The 27,357-nt window shown below is 43.5% G+C and overlaps 1 protein-coding gene across 1 annotated transcript in view; it reads right to left on the bottom strand.

Annotated features, from left to right (window-relative positions):
- Window positions 1–20,571, bottom strand: part of CPE (carboxypeptidase E) — a 61,552-nt gene extending 40,981 nt beyond the window's left edge. The window contains exon 1 of the mRNA XM_035113160.2: window positions 20,089–20,571. Within this exon, the coding sequence (XP_034969051.1) occupies window positions 20,089–20,413 (325 nt within the window). The 5' untranslated portion in view covers window positions 20,414–20,571. The remainder of the gene's footprint in view (window positions 1–20,088) is intronic.
- Window positions 20,572–27,357: the final 6,786 nt, after the last annotated feature.

Genomic DNA, 27,357 nt, shown 5'->3' with positions numbered 1-27,357 from the left:
ATCGGCAAGGCAAGTCTCATCAAGACTAAGAGCCCTTGGGCAATATAAACAGATCAAAATGGGGGCGGGGAGGGAGGATAGGCATGTGTAAGAGAGAGAAAGGGGGTTATACTAGTTAAATAGGCACTTGCATATAAACATTTTCATTTGTATCTTCATAACGTAAAAGACAGTCACGCCATACAAAGTAAAAAAAGATGGCCTTGTTAAATGACAGAAGTGATAGTCTCTGTGGATTCTGTCTACAGTTCCAGGCAAACCGCAGTTCCTGCCCCTACTTTTCCAGTTCACTTGGCCCAATTTACTTGTTGACAAGTTGATGCAATTATGTGGTTTAATCAAATATCAAGGTTATTTTTTACACAGCACTCTGGCATTCTTCCTTCATCCACAGGAAATTCATAGCCTGCAGATGAACATGCCAGCTGAAATAGAAACAGCACTGTGAACTCTGTACTGTTCTTACATTTATTCTTGCATAGCCAAGGACCCCCACCTACCCACCCACCCACTTTATATACTTGTGCATTTGGCACTTGTATTTTCTGTGCAACAGGATACTTTATATTTATTTTTATTCCTTAAAATATTTATAGACTGCCTTCTCATTAGAAATATAACAAGGCGGTACATAACATAAAAGAGTACAAAACAGAACAGACTCAGAAAATACAAGGCTACTGTAGTATCTAAAAAAACATCAACAGCATGTGAACACGTGCAAAAACTTCAAATTACAAAGACCGATTTGAACAATTCAGCTTCCGAAAGGCATCTGAAAGAAACCAGGGATGACTCCTTATATTTGAAAAGAGCTTCACACTAAAGGCTTAGTCCATCATGAAGACTGACTGGGGACTGCAAAAAGTGCCCTACAAGAAGATCTGAGGTTAAATATGAGGTCCTTAAGGTTCTTTGGGCTCAGGTTGTGTTGAGTTTTGTGAATTAACACAATAACCTTGAACCTGGCTGAGTAGCAAATTGGCAATCAGAGCAGCTCTCTTAGCCAAGGAGTAGCCTGTTGCCAGTAGCCACAACTTTTGGCCCAGATACAAGAGCAGTCTCATATGAAGGGCATTACAGTAATTAAATCTTGAAATTTATTTTATTTTTTAAAATTAAATTTCTATCCCACCCATCCTCCAAAATGAGCCCAGGGCAATTACCAATGCATGGACCACTGTGGTCTCTCTATCCCAGTCAAGAGATGGAAGTGAGCAGTTGGTGTGGGTGAAGAAGCTGGTAAAATGTATTCTTAGCCACATAGGTCATTTGGGCCTCTAGTAACAAAGATGAATCAGGGGGTATCTTTAAGCTGCACACCTGCTCAAAGGGCCTGCAACCCCATAAAGAAAAGGTAGCTCACATACAGGGCCGTGGCGCAAAGGTCCCTCCAGCGCCCCCCTCTGAAAGCATGCTGAGGCAGCCGCCCTTCTATGAGCTGGTGGGCTACAGGCAGCCCCCTCCCGCCTTGCTGGCCAAACCAGCTCCTGAGCGGCCAGACTTTGCTCCAGAGCCTCTCCAAGGACCCGGGAGTGCCAAGGCAACCATGGCAGCAGCGGGAGGCCACCTCTGAGGACTCCGCACCGTGCCTCCTTCTCCTTTCCCCAGCGCTGGGTTCCACTCAGTCGAGCTTCGCCACCAGTGCGCACACCACGGGACCAGCAAGAGCCGCTTGGGAGCTGTGCACGCGCTGGTGGCGAAGCTCGACTGAGCAGAGCCCAGCGCGGGGGAAAGGAGAAGGAGGTGCGGCGCGGAGTCCTCGGAGGAGAGAGACGCGGCGCAGCCTCTCAGCTCATGGAGTGCAGTCCTGGCCAGACCGCCAGAACCCTGTGCTCACTTGGTGCCCTCCAGCACCCTCCAGTGACCGGTGCCGTGGTTCACTGCGCCACTAGCCTCTAGGGTAAGGACGGGCCTGCTGACATATCTCCCAGAAACAGGAATTACATACACTGTATCCAGGCATCAGTCCAGGGCTTGCACAGCCTGACTCAGATGTAATGTGCAAATGGAGTTTGGTATCATCAGTACACTGGTGTCTTCTCACTCCAAAACTCCCAATGACTTCTCCCAACAGGTTCATATAGAATGTTGAATAGCACTAGGGACAATAAAGTGCCTCTTCGCGCTCCACAGCATAAATGTCAAGCAGCTGAAGAATACTCTCACAATGCTGTTATTTGGAGATAGCAAGTAGGAACACAGCCACTGAAAAACATTGCCACCAATACCCATCCCGCAAAACCAGTTCAGAAGGATACCATGACCAATGGGACCAAAAGTGACTAAGACGTTGAGCAGAAGGAGGAGGGCTGCTCTCTATAAAGGTCATCCATCAAGGTGACCAAGGCTGGATCTAGACACATCAAAAAAGCGTTTCAGGAAAACGCACTGTAAACTTCATAATGGGAAATCATGCTGGCTAAAGTCGGAACTCCACAGCGCCACCTGTTGTCACAGTATTATAACGCATATACTGGTCAACACTTTTTCTTTACTAATGTAGCTGAGTCCCAAAGCAGGAATGAATCCAGATTTTCAATTTTATCCTGGAATGTCTGCAGTTGTTTCAAATGGGCTATAGTTGTCATAATCCATTGGGTCCAGGGCCAACTTGTTCAAGAGGGTCTGCTCCTTGCTAAGGAGTGTATACATACAAACAAGTTTATTTTCTTCATAAAATCATCTTCACAATGAAGACAATGGGCAAACTAAAAATTGTGAGTTGCGTCCAACACTGCTGTTCTGCTTGCACAACAGAACTCCCCCCCTCCACTCCTCTGCAGCCTTCTGTACACCTTCAAAGTCTGCTGCGGGAGACCCCTCTGGAGCAGATCCTAGGGGTGTTAAGGGTAAGGAAGAGGAAGTCCCATTGCATGAGTGGAATGCTGCTCATACAGTGTTGAATGCAACTCTTGTGTTTCTAAATAATTAAAAATAAAACTGCACTGAAGCCAAAGCTCTAATAGGAAGGCTTAGAAATCTGTGGATTAGTGAAGCAGATAAAAACCCCTCTTCATTACGCAACTGCCCTGTCACATAGTTAAACGGAATGTTGGACTAACCCATGATAAGTTTTTTTTCGGCAGGAGATGGAGCGGGTCCTAGGATGGGTCGCCACTCACACTGGGCAGGATTATTCAGTTAAAGAGTGGGTTCCCTTGCAGGAGGGGCAACCCCCTGTCCTCTTCAGTTGCACAACTGCCCAAGCAAAAAAAAAAAAAAAGTTTAACAAAACTAAATGGGCTGGGCAACCATGAAAGCAGATAAATGAAGTAGGTATGAAGAAGAAGAGAAAAAGTGCCCACAAGAAACACATCTCTTCCCCCAGCTCATTATCTGATATTGTCCAATGCTGCAGCGTATCCTCTGCAGGAAAACACTTTGCATTCTGCAACACACTCAAACCACCTAGGACAAAATCTTGTGTGCATGTGCAATGTATAGTGTTAGCAAAATTAAAATAAGAAGCACATTCCTGCTGCCCTACATAACAGTTTCCTAGTACTGCTCTCATCAAGGTTTGAATTTAAATTGGCTGAGTTTCAATGCAGAGGGCTGAATTCTCTATTGTCTTACACTCATGCTAACCTCCTGAAAATCACCTAGTGCAAGATATATAACACAATGTTTGGCTCCAAGAGCACATTTCTTCTGTGCAATCTGATGGGATCTGCTTTTGTTTAGAATTGGATATTACTGGAACCAATCGTCTATTTTTACATTCTTGGGAATAATGAAATTCTATAGCATAAATCACTAAAGCAAGGGGGGGATATCTGTGGAAATCTAAAAGCACCTGATGTAAATCAGAGTTGAGGAATTGTACGATCTTTATAAATAAACATGAAGAGGTAACATCTCTCACACTAAAAGAATCAGTTAAAGCAAAATCCTGAAACTATAAGAAGAGCCCATCTACTCTGGCGTTCTGTTCACAGAGGCCAGCCATTTGCCCATGGGAAGTCTGCAAGCAGGATCTAAGCACCACGGCACACTCTCAACCTGCTATTTCTAGCAACTGGCATTCAGAGATATACTGCCTCCAACAGTGAAAATTGTCTCCTCAACTGTCAGCAAATTTTATGTACCAGAATAATTTATAGACAGAGATTTCCTACATGTAAAGACATTTTAAATACTAGTTGATTAAACAAGTGGCACCTCCAAGAAATAAACAGGAGTACATATATGTGCAATCAATATAATAGGCACTGTGGCAGCTTGCTGTGCCGATAGCATGTTTTGCTATTATACATGTACTGAGAATCTTTTAAGGTGTCATTGCCCGCTTTGAAAACCTATGAAACTCATAAGATCCATTTACAACAACAACAACAAAAACATGCTGCCCAGCGTTTTTCAGAGCAGGGCTGCCACCTTTAAATACTGCCTACACCAGATGGTCTTGACATAAAAGCAGCAGGAGACAACATTTTAATGCTACTCAAACAAGCAACTTGTGCTAGTCGCAGACCAATGGAAGCCGCCTCAGCCGGCTAATCCTCTCTGTAACCATAGCAACTTCTATTTCAGACAGTTCCACAATTTTCAAGTCATATGGGCCTGCGTGAGTCCAAGTACCTCTTTTCCAACACTACTAATGCAACTAGGTATATTTTCTCCTATGTTAGGAAACTACATTTCAAGAGATTTTACTCAGAGGAAAGCCTGGGTTCGTTTTTCCATATGCAGATTTATGCAGTTATCAGTTTCCATATGGCACACCTTGTGACATGAGGCTGAACTGATATCAGCTGTTGCAAAATCGTAAATCAGGGAAGGAACATTCTGCGTGGCTTAAATGGGGCTTCTCAAACTTGGGAGGGCAGGGAAAGAAGAGAAGGATTCTGCAAGTGCCACAAATTTTCTGCAGGAAAAAAAGTATTTCCTTCATCTATCCGAAAGAGACAGAAAGAGTCTGTTTGCGGAGGGAAATGCAGCCAGCAACACAGTACACCATACAAAGAAATCAGACTCCTAACCCTCCGTGACTTGGCTTCAAGAACACCTACTCCCAGGTATGAAAATCTCTAAACTAATTTCATTAACAAAAAACAAAATATCCACAATATATACAGATGAATAGAGAGCCTGAGGAAGGTTACATGCTTATATAAGATCCCCTGCCAGCTGAATAGCGATCGAGGGCTACTCCCATGTACATTTCCAAGAGAGAGTTTTGGTGAGACACTTACAACCTGATCTGCCCTGTGCGCTTGATCCTCACTTGCTCCTTTTCTCAGACATAAGGAAACCTTTACAGCAGGAGTGGTGAATCTTTGTCCCTTCATATGCTGCAGGTCTACAGCTCCCAACCCTTTCTTAGCGGGACAAAAGTCCCACAACATATCATGAGTAAACAAGTACAACCACATTCTCCCAAATTAGCAGGAGCCTCAAATTTTATTAAATGCAACTCAAATAGAGTTGTGAAAGTGAAACGTTAATGAGTAAACACTGGACACAATCCACCAAGTTTAACCATTATTATGAAACCATCTTTTCCATCTTTTTAAGCTGCAGCCTTGAAAGCCTCAGAGAAATTAACATAATATGCACAGTAGTCATGAGAAACAAACACTCTGACCCCCATGCTTTTTTACAAGCTAGATCATAAAATTGGAAGTTCCATTGGTTCTAAAACTTTTTCTCCCCTGCGAACCACTTGAAAATTGCCAAGGATCTTGGTGGGCCACTTAATTTTTATTTATTTATTTTTTTGCCTGTTGTGGAAATTGTAATGTAATGTACTGTGCTATATGCTGTATGATTTTTAATGGTTTTATTGCTTCTTTTATTTCTTATTTTATTGTATCACAACCCCATAGAATTCAAATTATAATGCCATAAGGTACAGTATAATAAATCAAAGAAGTAATAAAAATACAGTTAAAAATATATGTGAATACTTAATGCAATGGTTGTGAGACCATAGCTTGGGGACCCAAATCTAGTCAAACCTGTGCCAAAGGACAAAATCCACAATTACATCACCCCTGAGAGGCAGCCACCTAGTCTCTGTCATCTACCACCTTCCAAGGCTCTCATTTCACTATCAGTTTGAAGGAGCAAGGCTCCAGGATTCTTGAAAAAGTGTGCAAGCTTTCAACAGGAAAATTTCCAGTCCTCTCCTTTCACCTTCACCTGAACACACACAACACACCTACACCTTCATGTTGATCTCTGTCTTCTCTTAATCCCACCCCTTTTTCCTTCTAGCACCGATACTTGCAATGTTTGAAGAGGTTCAGTAATGTTTTTACAACATGCTGCTTGGGGAAATCATAGGAAATATGAAAAGAGTATATATTATAAGGTCTTTGAATCCAATCCTTCTGGCAAGGTCAGAAACTTCTCTAGAGAATCTCTCCAGTGTTAAACCCATACAACAAGCTTAGCCTAAGAGCCAAGTGCTTCACTAGAACAAATGATTACTTTCTGTATAGTTCTAGTGGAGCTCTGCATGGGTGGTATTTAGCACACAAGGAGGAATTTTCCAAGTAAGGTACGGTACTTATCTCTCTTTGGCACAGAGTTCCTTTAATTTAAAGTGATTCTTTTATTAGCCTCTATTAAGTTTACTATCTATTGGAGGAACAATCCAGAATATTGTAACACACCAAAACAAGATGTTACACTGTAGCATCAACATTCCTACAATTACAATAGGCCACAGAAGTCAACTCAAATTGATGCATATAAATTGTGCTTACCTCTTCTGTTAACCTGAACGGTAGTCTGTAAAATAACAACATGGTCATATTTGAAGCACCGATTTTTGAACCACTATAAACAACAAATTATGTTCACTATATCTTATCTTGTTTAATGAAAATGTTTGCGTGAACATCTGTATCCATACTTTAGCCTTGGAATTTTCACAGATCCAAGTATCTCTGTTTTCCATCAATTTAAAAAATAGCTGCAAAAGATAAAACCTTTGGATGAACCCACAAGCATCTTTAAAAATAATGTTAAAGCACTTCATCAAATGTCAGCCTTTCTTTTTCTTGGAGCCAATTATTTGCTAACATCTTTTATGTTTTGAAAAAGCATCCCTTTAAAGTTAGAGATTCCAGTGCACTCCCAAAACATTTTACAACTTTTTGTAAATTAAACTGGCATTTATTACCAAATGGAGGAAATACACCCATTCCCTTCAAAAAAACCCACCTTCATTAAAAAGTACTCAGCATGTACATTTTTATGACTTCACCAGAAAGAAAGAAAAATGTTGCTGTAAGTTGAACTCAACAAGGCCCTTTGAATCGCTGGGGAGTTTGAGTGAGTAAAAGATTATTTAGATATTACAAGAGATTTGGAGGAAAGGGAGTTTGCTTAAGTGCTTTGATTGGCTATTGTAGCAGAAACAGTCAAAGTGCAGCCCCAAACCCCACATTGGAGAACACAATAATAGTGCATGAATATTCAAGCCCTTCAGCTGTTGTAACATCCCATACAGACCTTTGGAATATATCTTCCTGGGTCATGTTTAAATTTTACTCGCATGTAATTTTCAGACATTTTAAGATATCCCCAAAAGACTTGTTCTTTGTCCACCTGCACCAGCTTACTTCCTAAGAGAGTTGCCAAGTATTCCTTATTTTAAGTGCCTCTTTTGGCATTAAAGCTCCACAGCACATACATATCCTTTATTTCAAACACCTTGCCTGCAGCTTCCCTTACGATGAAGATATGTTGATATGGAGATGCCCTCCATCACATATACCGGGGGAGGACTTTTTTCAGCTTGAGGGCCACATTCCAGTGATTGGTTCAGCTAAAGGTAAAGGTAAAGGGACCCCTGACCATTTGGTCCAGTCACGGACGACTCTGGGGTTGCGGCGCTCATCTCGCTTTACTGGCCGAGGGAGCTGGCGTACAGCTTCTGGGTCATGTGGCCAGCATGACTAAGCCGCTTCTGGCGAACCACAGCAGTGCATGGAAACGGCATTTACCTTCCCGCCAGAGCGCTACCTACTTGCACTTTGACATGCTTTCGAACTGCTAGGTGGGCAGGAGCTGGGACCGAGCAACGGGAGCTCACCCCGTTGCAGGGATTCGAACTGCCGACCTGTGGGAATGTTAGGGATGTGGATTAGGATATATTATTAGATAGATCCTATCCAAGCTTGTGTTATCAAGCTTCCAATATCAGCAGAGTGGCATTCCCCTTTTGTGCGCAGCAAAAGTGTGCGTTTAGGTTTGTTAAAACCTCAACAACAATATTATACTTCCTGGCGAATCCCCTTTAACCCTCTTAAAAGAAATATACAACACAGTGTTCATAAAATAAGATAGAGTTTACTTACAGGTTCATCCTGAGTTAACAGCATAATCTCAGAAAGGCAGGCTTACGTAGAAAAGTTACAAATATATACATCTGGAGTCTACTTAGTAGAGTAAGGCTCCATCTGGTCTCTCTCTTGGCAGCAGGCCGAGAGGGAGAACCATCCTAACTGTAGATTCTCTGTAGATGTGTTCCCATTGAAGAAGAGATGGCTAAGAGAGAGAATGGCTGCTGGCTAGGGGCTTTTATCTGCCAGCTAATCCATCTCATCTGCATGTCTGGAGGAACAGGAAACTGAACTTAGTCAGGTGTTCCTCCAGGTGAGTTCCTCTTATTGGACACTCTAGGAACTGTTGTGACTTGTCTGCCCCAGTATTCCATCCCACGCGACCTTCTGATCGGCAAGCCCTAGGCTCAGTTGCTTAACCCACAGCGCCACCCGCATCCTCAGCTAGAAGTAGAGTGATACAAATGCAAGTCAGCTAAGCTGCTCAGAATTATGATGGGGAAGTCAGACAGTGCCAACATGTTAAAAGTAGAAGATGATGGTGATAAACTACTGGTGGACATGTTGATCAACCAATTGCAAAGCATGTGGCTTTCAGCCTGCAGAATTTTTTTTTTCCTTTGCTGAAGACGCTCCAAAGCATTTTACTTGGGTTCTGGTTTTGACTGAAACTGTATTTCTGCCAAATGGCAGGACTTTAGCCCCATGCTTAAGCGCTACATTTAATAGAAAGCCGACCCCTTGTGCTCCGTACCAAGTGAGATCAACTCATTTCAAACACTAAATAAGCCAACACCTAGTAACTAGATTCTGGTTTTTAAAACACACACTAGCTTCAGGCATGCTTAATTTTCACTGGTGTGCAAGCCAGATAACTACAGCAGAACAAAACATTGTTGTGTGCACATGGAATTTCTGTAGCTAGGTGAAGAAAAATGACATACAACTGAATGCCACTATTTATAAGTACCAAGAAATATCTGAGCCACAACAGCTGTATCAGGAATGATGCTGTTTGACTGCTGCTATGTTCCATTCCCCCACGCTTAGGCTTCGGAGAGGGAGAAGGCTATAGATTACAGCAGAATCCGTCAAAAGAGGGAGAATACAGTCATCATCTCTATTTTCTCACCAAAAAAAGCAACTGAGCATGGAAATCATCCATGGTACAAGGGCCAGGACTGACCAAAATGTAATCAGATTCTAAAACTCTAGTTAAGGTCACTGCCTGCCTCTGATTCCTAGGCAGTATGCCTACAAATTACTATTTGCTGGGAACACAAGGCAAGAGTTATTGCTTTCATGTTCTGTTTTATATGGGCTTCCCAAAGGCCTCTGGTTGGCCACAGTATGAAATAGGATGATGGACTGATCCAACAGGGCTCTTGTCAATTACCACCAGAGGAAGTCAGAATAAAAAGTAATCAGAGATAACAATAATGAAGAACATGGAAAATGTAGCGGTACCACAAACCTCCAGAGAATGGCAAATAAAAATAATTTAAAAATAAATGAATTGCTTCGAGCCTCTTGTGCCTTGTGCATGACAACTTAATATAATTCAGCATATTACTTCAGTATGTGAGAATGATGCCAAGGAAAGGACACAGCGAAGATGCGATTGTTTCACTCAAAATAGTCCCAAGCCACTTTATGTTGTAGGTTTTCAGAATCATAAATTAATCCAGGCATCCCAGGGAAGACTGCCAAAATAACAACCCTCCAGACTAAGGCAGCATTTGACTTTTGAACCTAGGACATGGAAAGTCCCTACACATCCCTACATGCATATCCCTGCAATTTCTGGGTCCTCTGCCATGAGGAGCCTTACATTATCTAGGCAATGCAGTATGCTATAGATAAGTCACTCTCCTCTTTTCTTGCACATCATCTGCCTGAATTGCTGTGATTCATGATGCTGGTGTGAAATGCAATGCTGTGAAGAATCCAGATGAGATAATTTAAGTCATCAGTTTGATCCGATTAGCAAAAGGAAGACACAAACCATTTATTACAGAGAAGCAACATCAATACGGAGGAGTAAGGCAGTTTATTACTTATTGCTTTTTTGTGAGGCAATGGAAACTACAGCTTATATGACCCCTTTATATTGCTGGTCAAAATGAGCTGCAGCATAAAAAATATATTTAGCAAATTCCAATCAAGATATAGCCTGTGATCATGTAAGTTCTTCAGACAAGGTGGTTGTGGGGCAACTTGTTCCTGAGGTTTATGTTTTTGTTTTACTTATCTCTGAGAAAGGGCACAGTAAATAGGTTTAAAATAGGAACTCTGTACTCCAGTTACATTTTTCACAAAAAAAAATCTATTATCATTTGCTAGCATTCAATAAACCATCAAAGACTTTTGGCCAAGCAAAAGCTGGCATTCTCCCATTTTTAACATTTAGCAGCTCTAGGAGAAGAGTCTAGGGAAAAAGCCACTCTGTATTTTTTTAAAGTGCATCATTGGTTTTCAAGATTTGCCAAGATACTTTTAAAAGAATGACACAATAAGCCAGATCTGTTCCTGGAGAACTATTCTTGTCTCTAATGTATACATTGTAGGGTATTTAAATAAAGAGTTTAATGTTGTTGGGGTTGTTGTTTTTTAGAAAGAAACACTTTTCTTATAACTAATTCAAGACACCAGTCCATTAGGTCTGTCCTGGCTGTGGTGAGCTGATCTACAGGAAGTTTTCTACAAGCTACAAAGAGTGTGTAAACCTCTATTAACTAACAAGCAGTAGCGAACTAAAAGGCCACCCTGGAGTATATTACGGTAAAAGGGTGGTCAGAATTAAAGTTGGGAAGCGTACTTGACCCCATTATTTTAGAAACCCATGGATGGAAAGGAGGAGGTGTGAAGGTTAAATTGAAGTTGTAAAAAAGAAGAAGAAAAAAGATATAAAATATGGATGTTATGGAAAATGTGGGATATATATATATGTTTTCACATGTCCATTTCACATGGTGTTTCAACAGCAATATTTTAGAAACTTTAGGGTGCCAACCCTAAAGTAACTATATGCAGGCACACAAAACACTGGTAGAAATATTTAGGGAAGGGCCATAGTTCAGTAGCAGAGCATCTGCTTTACATGCAGAAAGTCCAAGGTTCAATCCCCAGCATCTCTGGGTGTAGCTGGGAAAGACTCCTGCCTGCAACCCTTGAGAGCTGCTGACAATTAGTATACAGTACAGTGGTACCTCTACTTATGTTCACCTCCGGTTATGTATCCTTCAGGCAAACCTGGAAGTATTTTTTCGGGTTTCGCCACATGCGCAGAAGCGCTCTACGCGCCATACCTCCAAATACGCACACCTCAGGATCCAACCGGAGCTCCAGAACATATCCCGTGCGCAACTGGAGATACAACTGTACTATTGACAACTCTGAGCTAGACAGACCAATGGTCTGTATAAGGTAACTTCTTGTTTTCCTGGGATTGGGATGCCTTCTGGAAATCAGATTAGTTGCTTGTGCAATCTCATTGATACCTCAACGTGCTTCTCTCCATCTGCTTTCTTCACCCCTAGTGACTGCAGTCACTGAAATTTACTCTATGGCCCTATATGTATGGTCCTGCTTTCATTTGCACAGCCTCATCCAGGGTTCAGTTTCTTGGTCACGCTATATCACCTTTCATATATGTCAAAGATTGCTTTAAAAAAAAATCCCATGTATAAACTGCAGCTCAATGCAATGCAATTTTTATCTTTGAACCTTGCCCATCCAGCAGCCAGATCATGGGTTCCTGAGTTCCTGGGTTCCTTCACCCACAGTGGGCCACTTTTGCAGGTGGTTTGGGGGTAGGCACCCACCTGTCAACCACCTGACTTCACCATGGTGTCGGGTGATTCATTTTTCCCTTGCAGGAAAGGAAGAGCCAAGCTGATTCAGGTGTTGCTTGAAGTCACCGCCAATCAGCTGATTCATGCCAACTTCAAGATCTGCTGGGGGGGGGGGTTGGCTGCACAATGGAGTCCCTACTAGGGAACTTTGTAGTGCAGTCAGCTGCTTGGCGGTGATAGCAAGCCTCTGCTGCTAATGAACAATTGGAGGTTCACTTTAAGGCCTAAATGATCCTCTCTCAAAGTTCAGCTTGATATACATGATACAAAATATGCTCATGTGTATATTCACAAAGTGAGGCATAGATCCATACGAAAAAGATTTTAGCAGGCAGACTGAGCCTCTTTCTTTTCCAGACCTCCTCCAAAAATCAGCATAGGTCACAATATTTAACAAGCAGCATTCTTATTCAGTGTCATTCAATAAATCAAACAGAAGAGCAACAACTGTATTAATTTGTGCTTTCTAAGTTTTGCCAAACAGTTAAGAACAACATACACCCATATACGGTATATATATATATATATATATATATATATATATATATATATATATATCTGTGTGTGTGTGTGTGTGTGTGTGGCTTGTTTATGAAATCTAAGCTCCCTGAAGTATGCACTCAGACAGAAGACATGTGCATTATATATGACTGCAACAGCTGACCAGATTTGTTATCTTATCAGTGTAACAAACTTACTGGCCTTCCACAGAGTACTTAACCTATTGGCCACATTTACATCAAACACTGAAAGCACTATGATACCATTTAAATACCGTAGTCACTGGTTCCCCCAAAGAATTACGGGAGCTTTAGTTTGATAAGGGTGCTGAGGGCTGGTGGAAGACCCCTGTTCCCCTTCCAGAAATGCAATTCCCTCCTAGCCTGTATAATGACCAATCCCACTTCACAGGGAACTCTAAGGGAATAGATGGTTTCCTAACAACTCTCAGCACCCTTAGCAAACACCCAGAATCCTTTGGGGGAAGCCATGAATGTTTAAAGTGGTATCACAATGCTTTAAATGTAGGTCGTAAGTGTGGCTATTGTTATTCTAGGAACAAGGTGGGATGTAACTGCTTTTTAAACCCACTTGTAGAAATGCAACTAGAATAAGCTTTGTGGAAACTGACCTTCTAATCTGACTTCAGCATCTCTTGAAATAGCTGAGCCTGGTGCAAGAATCTAAAAGCATCCATAGTTGCATCTACAAGCTATCTTCTCTGATAAGTGACAGTCCCAAGTTCAAATCTTACCTTCAAAGTGGCAATTTCCCTTCAGGTTCAAATGCCATTTCCATGGTTTTGGATGGAGACCAAGGATGACCCAATTCTTGTGCTGGCAGAAATCTATTAAAACTGCCATGGTTTGTGCTAGCAAAGAGATTGCTAGGCTCTTACCATGCAACATAATTCTCAGCCACTTCCTAAGCTCCAAAATATGGCGATGCCCCCAAAGTGCAAAATCATGTAGAACAAGTAACCTGGAAATGTTGAGTACAATGAGGAACCCACGACGACACAGGTTTTTAACATGATTGTATGATGGTTAATTTACAAGCTGAAACACTTAATGTACAGAAATTATTTCAATGCAGCTAAGTTTTCTGCATAAACTGCATTCAGCCTGTAATGAAGTAGTGCCTTGTTATGACACCTTTCTCACTTTTTTGGGGGGGGGGAGCTCCAACCTTCATGGATCCAACCCCTATAGAACTCCTCAGAGACAAGACCCACAAGTTCATGCTTCACATAATTCCAGCAGGGATGGGAATAGCAGAAATATGAGTCACAGACCACTGCCTTTTCTGTTTTGTATAACAGCCAGACTAGATACCAGTGACACCTTGGAATGTATATTTGAAATACTAGCAAAAATTCAGGGGGGGGGATAAAATGGGCAGGGAAGAGTCCTAAATGGAGGCTGTTTAGTGGAGTGTGCGAAAGGCTGTTTCATCATGCGAAAGGCTGGACTAGATGAATCCCAAACCGGAATTAAGATTGCCGGAAGAAATATCAACAACCTCAGATATGCAGATGACACAACCTTGATGGCAGAAAGCGGGGAGGAATTAAAGAACCTTTTAATGAGGGTGAAAGAAGAGAGCGCAAAATATGGTCTGAAGCTCAACATCAAAAAGACCAAGATCATGGCCACTGGTCCCATCACCTCCTGGCAAATAGAAGGGGAAGAAATGGAGGCAGTGAGAGATTTTACTTTCTTGGGCTCCTTGATCACTGCAGATGGTGACAGCAGTCACGAAATTAAAAGACGCCTGCTTCTTGGGAGAAAAGCAATGACAAACCTAGACAGCATCTTAAAAAGCAGAGACATCACCTTGCCGACAAAGGTCCGTATAGTTAAAGCTATGGTTTTCCCAGTAGTGATGTATGGAAGTGAGAGCTGGACCATAAAGAAGGCTGATCGCCGAAGAATTGATGCTTTTGAATTATGGTGCTGGAGGAGACTCTTGACAGTCCCATGGACTGCAAGAAGATCAAACCTATCCATTCTTAAGGAAATCAGCCCTGAGTGCTCCCTGGAAGGACAGATCGTGAAGCTGAGGCTCCAATACTTTGGCCACCTCATGAGAAGAGAAGAATCCTTGGAAAAGACCCTGATGTTGGGAAAGATTGAGGGCACTAGGAGAAGGGGACGACAGAGGACAAGATGGTTGGACAGTGTTCTCGAAGCTACGAACATGAGTTTGACCAAACTGCGGGAGGCAGTGCAAGACAGGAGTGCCTGGCGTGCTATGGTCCATGGGGTCACGAAGAGTCGGACACGACTAAACGACTAAACAACAAAAGTGGAGTGTGGATAGTCATTGCTGCTGTTGCTGAGCTTTGATTTTATTGTTTTGCTGTATGTTTTTAAACAGTTTTATAAACCTGGATTTGTATTTTAAAACATGTTATAAGCTGTTTTGTGGACTATTTCCCTTTAAATATGTGTGTGCACATACACACATACTTGAAACAGCCCCCCCCCTTCATCCTTACATGGTGTGCAACTTTCACAAACATATGGTCCCAAGCAGGTTTTCTTCCTGATTTTTTCCTTCCCTTCAATGTCTTCATCAGCTCTTGACACTTGCAGTATTCATCACTCCCACATTGTTCTCCCAATAGATTTGGGAGTTCTCACAATCAAGCCTCTATTCACAAAACCCAAGGTTAATTCACTGATCTCTTGGTATAAAGACATTGAGTCTCTAATAAAAATAAAGCTTTGGCAAATTAAAAAGTCAAATCATTCTCTTGCTCAGCTTAGAAGTGGTACAGCTTTGGGAATTTGCAAAGACACACACAACCAAACAAAGATTAAGCCATGCTAGCAGCTAAGAACTATTTTGACTTGACAGAACATGTGGCTGAATCTTAAGGCGAGCTAGGGTTTTCCTAGGAAGAACAAAAAGAAAACTTTTGAAGACTTGGGTTTTCCAGGCAATGAAGGACAATTGGTACATTATGTAGCTTTACCATACAAAAAAGCTGCAGAGCAACTTCTGAGTCTTGCTCTAATTTATGCAAACTAGTGTCATAGTATTAGTTCTTTGAGAAGTGTCCATCAGTACCATTGATGATACGATGCAGGCTGTATAATCCATTTTATTTTGTTTTTTATTCCTATTTCCTGATATAATGCAAGCCTAAATCTTAGTTTATAGTTAAAAGCACTTGTTTACTAATCTTAGAAAGTTGCTGAGCCTCATTTTATCTTTTAGATTATGGGATATGTTTGGTTGCTTTAACAGGAATGCTAAATATAAATCATTCTGTTGTGCTTTTTTATATAAAAAAAATGTCAGACCCATTACAACCAAGATTTCTCAGCCTCCATATGTTCATGTACTTCAGTACAATACAATTACAGTATGTCAGAAGGCAACTTGCTGACGACAAAGACAGCAGGAGCACTGCTTCAACAAGAACGATATTCCAGCTCCCATCCCAGACTTGCCACATAATAAGTTTTACACATTAACATACGCAGTAACAGCGCAATCCCGTACATGTCTACTAAAAAATAAGCCCCATGGAGTTCAATAGGGTTTACTTCTAAATAAATGGTTACAAGACTACAGCCTAACACAATTTTCACCATTCACAAATATTGTTAACATGACCCAGCATTTCCACCTATGGACATCATAACAACTGTCCTCTCCTAAAAGCGACAGAGTAACCAATGGGCAGCTCCCCTTTAAAATGCTAGATTGAGAGATAATAGATCTGAAGTCAAGAAGACAAACCCTACCTTGTCATGTCATGCTCCATACAGACTCTATGCCAGGGGTCCCCAGACTTACTGCGCAGCGGGCCGGTGCCCGCCACGCCGACCGCACGGCGGGCCGGAGGGCAGGGGAGTGCGCGCGCAGCGGGCCGGAGGGCGGGGGAGTGCACGCCTGTGCGCATGCGCACACAGTCGGGGGAAAAATCGCCGAAAATCGCTTGTGCGCATGCGTATGGGCCTCCCCGACCCGGAAGTGCATCGGAAATGACCTCTTCTGGGTCGGGAGAGGCCCATACGCATGTACACAAAGGATTTTCGGCGATTTTTTGCCGATTTTGAAGATCGTCGCCGCGCGCCGTAAGAGCGGGCGGTGGCAGCGGGCGGCGGGGGTTGTCGCGGGCCGGGTTGGGAGGCCAATTGGGCCGCATCCGGCCCGGGGGCCGTAGTTTGGGGACCCCCTGCTCTAAGCACTGGCTCTCTGAGAATTGATGTCATGAAAAATCATAAAAGGAGCAGAATAATTAACCTCAAGCTTTCCATCCCCAAGAGCTCAGCAAGCTTTTCAAAATAAAGCTGCAAACATTGTGTGTGGCCAACAAATAAGATCATCTATAAACTCTGAAGTCCCTTTGAAGTGAATAGAATCTAATCCAAAGCCTTGGCATAATTCAAGGGAACAAGCAAAGAAGAAATCCACATTCATTTCCCATTGTCCTAGGCCTAGGGCTTTTAAAACAGAGTAAGTTATGCGTTATTATACAATGATTTCCTAATTAACTTGATTTATTCTTATACAACTGGTGCTCATCAGTCAATGTATAATCCTGAGTGTCATTCTATCATTTGCCCTATCTAGCAGTAAGAGAGATACTATTCTAGAATTCATCGTCACTGTTGCCTGGTGTATGCATCTATCATCAGAATCTTTTGATGCTCTCAAAGGTCTAGATATTTGTTTGGCAGATCTGACTTATGGCAATCGTATGTTCATTATTTACTGATTAAATAATTACATCCCACCTGTTATGCTGGCACCTCAAAGCAAACAATAAAATACAATGCAGAATATGTAAAGCCGCTGAAAACATTAAATACAATAAATAACAATCAAGTGGTCAATAAGTCCACATTCTACCATGGCAGACAGTAATAGACAGCAAAGGCTATGGTGAATGGAAATGTTTTCATTCAAATGGTATCTCATCATTATATTTCTGTTGCTATATCAATGAGAATTACGACGAGATTCACCTAAAACAAAAACTGGCTTCCTGTTTATTGTGCCTGTTGCCCAATGTGTTGATTCATGCAGCTTTGATATTTGCAGGGATTTCTGTTGTCAACAACTAATAGGATGCTGACCTGCTCCTGAGCCATTCCATCTGCTTGCCGACTCTGTTCCTAGATGCCAACCAACCAGCACTTCATTTCTGATTCCAGGAGGAGGACAGTAGAAACATCTATGGCTATCTGGCTTGCTGCCACACTACAGTGCAAACCTTTTGGAGTTTGCATGAGGGCACTAACCTCTTTAAGTTTGTGTTGTGGAATGTATTATCCAAGTAGGAGAAAGAAGTGATGTAATATTGGGTGGCGGACTGGCCCACCCATGAGGCAAGGTGAGGTGACTGCCTCAGGCGGCAGGACCCATACGGCTGGCAGATTCGGATGTAGATCTTTACTCCCCACTTCTTCCCTCGTGGGGAGGGAGGTGCCATTTGGTGGTTTGCCCCAGGAACCAAAATGTCTTGACCCAGCCTTGTTGGGTAGTTTTTGCTGTCCGAAGTGAGAAGTAGTAGTAGTAATGTTTTCGTTTGTTTCAAAGTTATTCAGTACCACTCAGTGTGAGACACTGAACCAGTATAGAATACAACCCTATAAGGGTGAGAGTCTAGATGGGAGTATTTTTGTTGCTGGTTATATGACACTACATTGCCCTAGAATGAATGAGCTGGTTGTAAATTATGCTTAGTGCTGCCGTGTATTTTTGTAGACCAAACATTCACTTTTTAATAACTGTTTGACTGGGGATTAATTACCGGGTATCTGTATGCTTGGTTGGAATGCACAAATATGAGGCTTTGATTTGAAAGACTGCTAAGGATGCATTTGGGAGCCATTACTGTGGAGTAGGCAGCATGGGTGCAGCTCCTTATCTCAGTTATTTTGTTTAGCTATTAGTGGTGCTGTTTTGGAGAGTTCATTGTGTTTTTGTATTTGATTTTTATCTGTAATGTTCTGATGTTTAAAAGAATATCATACTTTCCTGTTAATTATGCTGATTTAAAAATGTGTGTTTTATATTTGTTCTTCGTCTGTAAAGTTTTCTTAGATGGTAAACCACTTTGATATTTGTTTTTGTTTTTTTAATGAAAAGTGGTATAGAAATTATTTAATTAAATGAAAGTATTTAAATAATAAAGAACTGAGGCTACTGACAGATGGGAGACAGAGGCTAATATTTCAATGGGTATGGTTGTCACTAAAAAAGTAAATATCTTGAAGTGGCACTTTGTGAATTGTTTTCACAGAAAAACAGGCTACAAATCACAAAGCAAATAAATAACTTTTTGTGTGAACCTATTTCCTTACCAGCCAGCCTGTATGGTAAATACTGTTGGCCGATTCATGTATTCAGAGAAACTTTAGCTACTACTGTTACTGCATCAAGCAGCTGCTGTGGAGAAGCATTTCTCTGAATAGGAGGAACCGTGTTACACTTTTAACATTGTGTGTGTGTGTGTGTGTGCGCGCACGTGTGTGTGAAGAGAGAGACAGAAAGAGATGGAGCTAGTCTCCACCAAGTCATGGTGCTACATATGTGGCTTTCCATCAATGGCTACTGGCTCTTTAAAGATTGAAGACAGAGGCCTTCCTATGCAACCTGACATGTGGCTGGTACCTTGATCTATAACAGTGATGGGGAACCTGTGCCTCTCCAGGTGTAGTTAAGACTCCAATTCCCATCAATCCCAACTAGCGTGGCCAGTGGTGGAAGATTATGGGAGGGCCATCTTCAATGGCATCTGGAGATTCAAGTCTATAAGAAACCATCCCGCCAAATGGCTCTCTACCTGCTTCTCTTCCCACTCCAATAAGGCCCGCTCAGATGAATCCTTTTCCCCAACTAATTCCCTTAAACCAGGAAGATTTCAGCTGCCCATCCAAAGCCATCGCACGGTGAAATGCCCCGCACGTGGCCTCTGCCATCACACTAGCAGCTCAGCCAGCCCACTAAGCCGAGTCAAAATCATGGCTGCAAAGGTGTAGGCAGAGATCCTCAAAGCCTGGTTACCAGGAAAGATTATCATTATCACCATAGCATCCGTTGCATGCTCTGCGTTTCCAGGTCTGCGCACGCACATAACCGTGCTGGGAACACAGCACATTGTACCCTCGCTGCCATAAAAGGGGGGTCACCATGGTCGGGATTTCAAAGGTCTCCTAACTCTCCTTTCTGCATGAGGTCATGATCCCCGAAATAGACCCACCGCCATCCAGGGGATCACGGTGACCTCAATGCTGAGAAACAAGGCATGGGTTTGCAAGGGAGAGAGGTTGTTTATTCCACCTGAGAAAGCAAAGGAAAAAATGGGGGCGGTGGGGTTGAGAAAAGAGGAGACACCCAGGACACTCCACCACCACCACCACAGCACTACCCGGGGGGCTGCGTCTGGGGCCAGGCGGGGCTTCCCTTACCAGGCTCGTGCTCGCCCGGGTTGTCGGAGAGCTCGATGACCAGCAGCTCCCTGCCCTCGGAGCTGCGGCCCACGGTGTAGATCCTGCTGATGGACGAGCACTGCAGCCACACCGACACCATCGCCTCGCGCATCTCCGGGTAGCGGTGGTACTCGAAGGAGATGCCGTCCTCCTGGCTGAGGCGACGCCGCCGGTTCGCCGAGCCGCCGCCCGCCGCTGCTGCTTCGGGCTGCTCCGCCTCGGAGCCCTGCCGCAAGGCGAAGGCGCCCAGTGCGCCGCAGAGCGCCGCCAGCAGCAGAGCCCGGAGCCCACCTCGCCTCGCCATGCCTCGCGAAGACGAACGAGCGGGTGGCAATGCGGGCTTCTTCTTCGCTCAGCTGCTGCCTTGACGTGCTGCGTCGACGCGCGCTGCGCTCCCTCTGCGCTCGCCTCCACCTCTCGCAGGCGGAGAAACCTGCTCCGTCCAGGAAGAGCGCTCGCTCCGCAGACTGCACTACTCGCGCCGCAGCCGCCGGGGGGAGACGCAGGATGTACCACTGCCGCGCGCGGGGGATGCGAAGGTGTGACGTTCCGCCACGCGCGCGCAGCCCTGTCGACCTGGCACTGCCGTGGGGGCCCCCGAAGAGCTTCACGCACAGTCGCCGCGATTGGCCAGGGCCAAGCGCCCTGGAGGTTTGGCGCCAGAATCTTCCTCGCGCCCTCCAAGAGGAAGGTTGGCGCTTTCGAGCGCAGGTGCCATCAGTTGAGGGAGCGTGCCTCTCAGGACACTCTGCACATGCCCCAAACCTCTCCATAGTGTGGTCCTTTGTCAACAACAAATTGTCGCTGTTTTTTGTGTTGAATATATGCTGTATGGTAATTTATGGATCTAATAGGTATCTAACGCCATTTGCACGTAACAAAATATGTATTTTATCAAAGTAATTGATATATAAATGAGTAAACCACTGATATTTTAGGGAGCAGGCTAGCAGGCGGAGCCCATAACTTACATCATAGGAGCCTATACACAACACAAAACACTGTTGCTGTATTTTATTTGTGTTTTTTTTTATTATATTTTGGAAATGTACATCCAGTGGTTTTTTCCTTTAATTTTTTTGCCCCCCCCCAGAGAGTGGGGCCCTAAACTATAGCTTGTTTAGCTTATATGTAAATCCGGCACTGGTGATGGACTAGTTGTTCCTCATGATGACAACTTTCAGACTTCTCTAATGTCAGAGCCTGGATTACACAGGACTATTCAAGGCGTGCAAGGCATAACCAAGATGTTAGAAACCACACACTCCAGTCTACTAGCAGGCAGTATCACTTGTCTTGTAGTTAGAAGTGCTTTTTTTAAGGAGATGAAGCTAAATGCATGCTTTCAGCCACATGGTATTGGTTTTCCATGACTACTAGCATTTATTCCAACATACAGTAGCGTTTAGTGGTTTAATATATCTGGACTGTAACGAGGCAGAGGATCACACACCCATCCTGATTTCAGATTGGAACTAATGATTTTCAGGTTTTACAGACTCAGCTTTTACTGGCAACCATGACTCAGATGGAATGAAGCCATCACTTATGCTAAGTGGAACCTCTACTAATTTCGCAAACAGCAGGATTCTGCAGGGCAGGTAGGAGTTGTGCAGCCACGCAGCATTCACCGCCTCCACAACAGATCAGCTACTTGAAGCACTTGCCAGACCTCTACCTGGCACAAGAGCAAATCATCTTTTGGAATATGAGGTACACCAGACCTTCTTGAACCTTTAGATTTAAGCTCCCTAAAACATACTTTCCTGCTAGTACCTCTGCAGTAGAGAGAAACTGCTCGTTGTAATTTGGTTTAACCATAGGTTGTAATTTTCCAAGTTTAAATTTTGACATTGACACAAGTTTGTGTTTTATTTTCCTGTTCTCATTCCAAACATTATTTCTCCATTGTTTTTTTTTTTTGTGTGTGTGTCTGTCTGTCTCTATGTGTGTGTGTTTAAAGATTATGATCATTAAATCAGAAGTGGCCACCTCTTCTTGCCACCTCTTCTTGATGTCTTCTGCTTCTGTTAGGTCCTTACCACTTTTGTCCTTTATTATGGTAATCTTTGTACAAAATGTTCCTTTCATATCTCCAATTTTCTTGAACAGATCTCTGGTTTTTCCCATTCTGTTGTTTTCCTCTATTTTTTGCATTGCTCGTTTAAGAAGACCCTCTTGTCTCTCCTTGCTATTTTTTGGAAATCTGCATTCAATTTCCTGTATCTTTCACTATCTCCCTCGCATTTTGCCTGCCTTCTCTCCCCCGCTATTTGTAAGGCCTCATTGGACAGCCACTTGCTTTCTTGCATTTCCTTTTCATTGGGATGGTTTTCATTGCTGCCTCCTGTATAATGTTACAAGCCTCCATCCATAGTTCTTCAGGCACTCTGTCCACCAAATCTAAATCCTTAAACCTGTTCCTCACCACAGCTGTGTATTCATAGGGGATATGATTTAGATTGTATCTTACTGGCCCAGTGCTTTTTCATACTTTCTTCAGTTTAAGCTGGAATTTTGCTATAAGAAGCTGATGATCTGAGCCACAGTCAGCTCCAGGTCTTGTTTTTGCTGACTGTATAGAGCTTCTCCATCTTTGGCTGCAGAGAATATAATCAATCCGATTTTGATGCTGCCCATCTGGTGATGTCCATGTTTAGAGTTGTCTCTTGTGTTGTTGGAAAAGAGTGTTTGTGATGACCAGCTGGTTCTCTTGACAGAACTCTATTAGTCTTTGCCCTGCTTCGTTTTGAACTCCAAGGCCAAACTTGCCAGTTGTTCCTTTTATCTCTTGGTTCCCTACTTTAGCATTCCAATCCCCTATAATGAGAAGAGCATCCTTCTTTGGCACCATTTCTAGAAGGTGTTGTAAGTCTTCATAGAATTGGTCAATTTCACTTTCTTCAGCACCGGTAGTTGGTGCATAAACTTGGATTACTGGATTCGTATTGAGAGCTGTGAGGGACAGAAGCTACAGACAGCCTCCTCCCATCTTAAGCACAAGCTCTTCTCCCAGCGCCAGTGGGAGCGGGGAGGGGGATGTCTCCAGCAGGGAATCAGGAAGCAGAGGGCATGGCTGAGGCAGAGTAGCGGAGCCACTGCCCCACTTAGGAAAGGAAGGGGGAAGCAGGGAAAGCGCGGCAAGAAGACCGCTCCCGCCGATTCCGGAATTGCGCAAGAAGCGACGGGGGCGGAGATTCAGTATTCCCAGACTACTTTGCTGGAAAAAGACGCGCGAATCTCCATTCGGAGGTTCTGATCTAGACTGACAACATGTACATAGTACTGACTCTACACTGTAAATAGTATGCACTCAATAAAAGCATGAAAAGGCAACACTGTGAGGAGTCGTTACTCTAGAGTAGCCGCTACCACACCTGTGACAAGATCATTCTATCATTTTTGAGATTGCATCCCAGTACAGCTTTCTCCACTCTTTTGTTGACTATGAGGGCCACTCCATTTCTTTTACAGGATTCTCGCCCACAGTAGTAGATATGATGGTCATCCGAACTGAATTCGCCCATTCCCGTCCACTTTAGCTCACTGATGCCCAGGATGTCAATATTTATTCTTGCCATCTCATTTTTGACCACATCCAGCTTACCAAGGTTCATGGATCTTACATTCTAGGTTCCTATGCAATATTTTTCTTTATAGCATTGGACTTTCATTTCGCTTCCAGGCATATCCGCAACTGAGCGACCTTTTGGCTTTGGCCCAGCCACTTCATCAGCTCTGAATGTACTTGTACTTGTCCTCTGCTCTTCCTCAGTAGCATGTTGGACCCTTTCCGACCTGAGGGGCTCATCTTCCAGCGTCATAACTTTTATATGCCTGTTGTCTTTGTCCATGGAGTTTTCTTGGCAGGGATACTGGAGTGGCTTGCTAGTTCCTTCTCCAGGTGGATCACATTTAGTCAAAACTCTCCACTATGACCTGTCCATCTTGGGTGGCCCCACATGGCATAGCTCGTAGCTTCTCTGAGTTATTCAAGCCCCTTCACTATGACAAGACTGATCCATGAAGGAGGAGTCATACCTTATTATGCTGCAATGCAACAAAACATTGCTGCGTGGTGTGTTCCTGTTCACTGTTCTTGTCAGTCAACCACACCCTCTTCCTCGAAAGTCCACTCCTTTCCCATCTTCTCACTTACTAAGGCAGCCAACAGTGCATGGCCTCTTAGCATGCTATTTCCTCATCTAGCTGTTTTGCCAGTTCCAATATATTTTGCCGCCTGAGGCAAAGAACAAGATAGCACTCTATCCAACCCACTTCCACCTAGAGGAAATTGAACTGGCAGCTGATTCTTACTTTTGCACTTACAGAGTAGTGCCTTTTAGTGCCACCTTAGAGCAGTTGTCTCTCACTTAGCGGGTGCTTGACAGGCTTGTAGCCCACCCATAGCACTGATTTCCAACAGAGTGGAATGCCCAGGGGTGCAGAAGGAATGGCTGATGGGCTACCACTGTCACTTGAGCCCAAAGGCGGGGTGAATGCTATCAATGACTTAAATAGATAGCATTCTATACCTTTTTAAAATGCATGTGAAAATTTGTGTCCTTCATCTTTTAAGCACCCAGGAACATCCTCAGTTTGAAGTTTGCACTAGAACCTCATTTCCCTGGCTGTACATCAGTTTGGAGGAACGGATGTATATAGGAGCTAGGCATATTAATTGTGACCTTTCCATGGGGCTGCTGCAGGCCCTGGAGGAGAGCAGTGGCAAGAGAGGCCAGGCCAGTGAGCACATCAGCTCCCAGTTGGCAGTAGAGGGCTCTGTCAGTCTTCATTTTATATAATGTTTTCATTTTAGTACAGTGGTACCTCGCAAGACGAATGCCCTGCAAGATGAATTTTTCGCAAGACAAATGCATCTTGCGATCTGATGGTGACTCGCAAGACGAATTCATTTTGTGAAAAATTCATCTTGCGAATCACGGTTTCCCATAGGAATGCATTGAAATTTAATTAATGCGTTCCTATGGGCAAAAAAAAAGAAATTTCAATGCATTCCTATGGGAAACCGTGATTCGCAAGACGAATTTTTCGCAAAATGAATTGACTCGCGGGACGAATTAAATTCGTCTTGTAAGGCACCACTGTATTTTAATTGTAAATTGCTTTGGGTGCCTTGGCAGAAAGGAGGTATGTAAACTCAATCAGTGGTGATGGGAGGTTATTTGAACGTGGTTAAGAACAATAGTGGCTTGGAGCAGAGAGCATGGCGGGAACATCTTGAATCCCCACAAACTTTTACCTGCTTTTCTTTGCAGTTCTTTGCAGTTTTCATGGCTAATTTCCCATTGTGAAGGTTCAATGAATGACAGATATCGGATTGGTGTGGACTAATTTTTTAAAACTTGTAAACACTGCTTTTCTGTTTGAAATAAACATATGAAACTGATCAACAGAAGGCAGTATTTTTAACATTGTGTTTTAATCTTTGTAACCCAGCCTGGGATCTTAGGTTAAAGGGTGATTAATTAATTAATTAGTTAATTATGCAAAACAATCAAATGCAATAAAAATAACTGAAACAGCAAAAAGATAAATGAACAGTGCACATTTATTCGAAAGCAATTCCCACAGTGTTTAATGTGGCTTGATCTCAGATAAGGTCTGTGCAGGGGGTGTAGTAAATATTCAGCAGAATCAGTCAAACACATGACAAACACACACACCCCGCACCAGCCAAAGGTTCATGAAAGAAACACATCCAATTACTGAGCACCACCCCCGCCCCCCAAAAAAATGGAGTGAGGAGACCAGATGAACTCCATTTGTTGTGGTTGCTGGGTGTCCTGCAGCCTAGAAGGAATGACCAAAATACATATTTGCCCACATAACCCTCTGGAGATTAAAATCAACACAATTCATTTTTTAAAACTGTTTGAGTGTCAAATATATTTCCAGATACTGCTTGGTAGCCGTTACTTTCCAAGTACGATGAAGTAATTGCTATCAAGCAATAATGACCGCTTACCCAACATAAAGGGGAGGCGCATTTTGCGCAGTCGCGTGCAGCCCCCCCCTGGGATCCCTGGGGCAGTTCTGGAAGTTTGGAGGCTGGCACTGGCTACCTGAGGCTGGAGGCTGGAGTCGCCGCCCACTCAGTCAGCCGAACAATCCGGCAAAAGGTAGGCGTGCCAGGGGGATTGGCCAGGTAGGGTCAGGTAGGCTTACCTGCACACAAAGAAGAGGAGCCATTATTGGTCGCTGTTAAAGGGCTGGAAAGGAATTTCCCTGCATTGGCAGGTTTCGCCTTTCCCGTAGCAATTCGTCACAACTTTGGCGGATGCAGGCCTTGGGCGGAATCCTTTAGTCATTTACATAAAGGGGAGGGGCATGGGGCGGTGACCCCCGCCCTATTGCGGCAGCGATAACAGGGTTCCCGTAAACAGGCCTAAAGGGGGGGCATTTGGCGATGCCAATTGGCTGTTATTGCCCTCCCCTTCCAGCGGCGGCGATAAAGGGGGGGCGGGCTATCTGCTTGAACATATGTTCTCCAGAGTTAGCCCAACCCCCACTCATGCTGGACAACCCTGAAGATCACTTCCCCGGCTGGGAGGGATATACGCCCAATGCCTGCGCCAAGGTCTTCCTACATCTGAATTTTAATAAAGTTGTGGCCAATTTTAATCCCATAAAACGTGGTCCTGTGTCATTATTCCGCTCGGGGCTCCCCTGGGGACTGGGGGGGGGGGACTCCGCCTGGCTGTGCAAAGAGGATTCTGCGCCACTCATGGCATTTCCTGTGCTTAACATGATTATGAGTGACTGTGGTTGTAATTAAAAACCCAGCTCCAGAAGATATAAATGTATTCATCATGCATCCCAGAGCCTAAGAAGGGAGAGGGGGGGGGAATCACTAGAATAGTATATTGTCTGCCAGAATATACAAGCTAATCATATTCCCATGGCATCCTATGGAACAACAATGCTGTTTATATAAAAACACACACGCACACTGAACTGAAAAGGAAAGGAATGGAATTGAATTCCTACTTATCTGAGCCAATCTCTCCTAGGATCTCTTTGGCACATGTATGAGCACATTTCTCTTTTTTGAGAGAAGGCGGGAGAGGGAGTCTTTATTTCTTTTTAGCTCTTACTGGTCCACCCAAGTACAGTCAGGCTGGAAACCTGTTGCCAAAGAACCGGCTTATTAATTAAAATTCATGTGTGAAAGATTTCTACGATCTGAGGTGAAACCAGAGTAAATTCTGTGCTAGAGCCATAAAA

The sequence above is a fragment of the Zootoca vivipara genome, chromosome 9 (assembly GCF_963506605.1).
Source record: "Zootoca vivipara chromosome 9, rZooViv1.1, whole genome shotgun sequence".
Taxonomy (NCBI): Eukaryota; Metazoa; Chordata; class Lepidosauria; order Squamata; family Lacertidae; genus Zootoca; species Zootoca vivipara.
The sequence above is the reverse complement of the archived record's forward strand: the minus strand, read 5'-3'. Positions and strand labels throughout refer to the sequence as shown.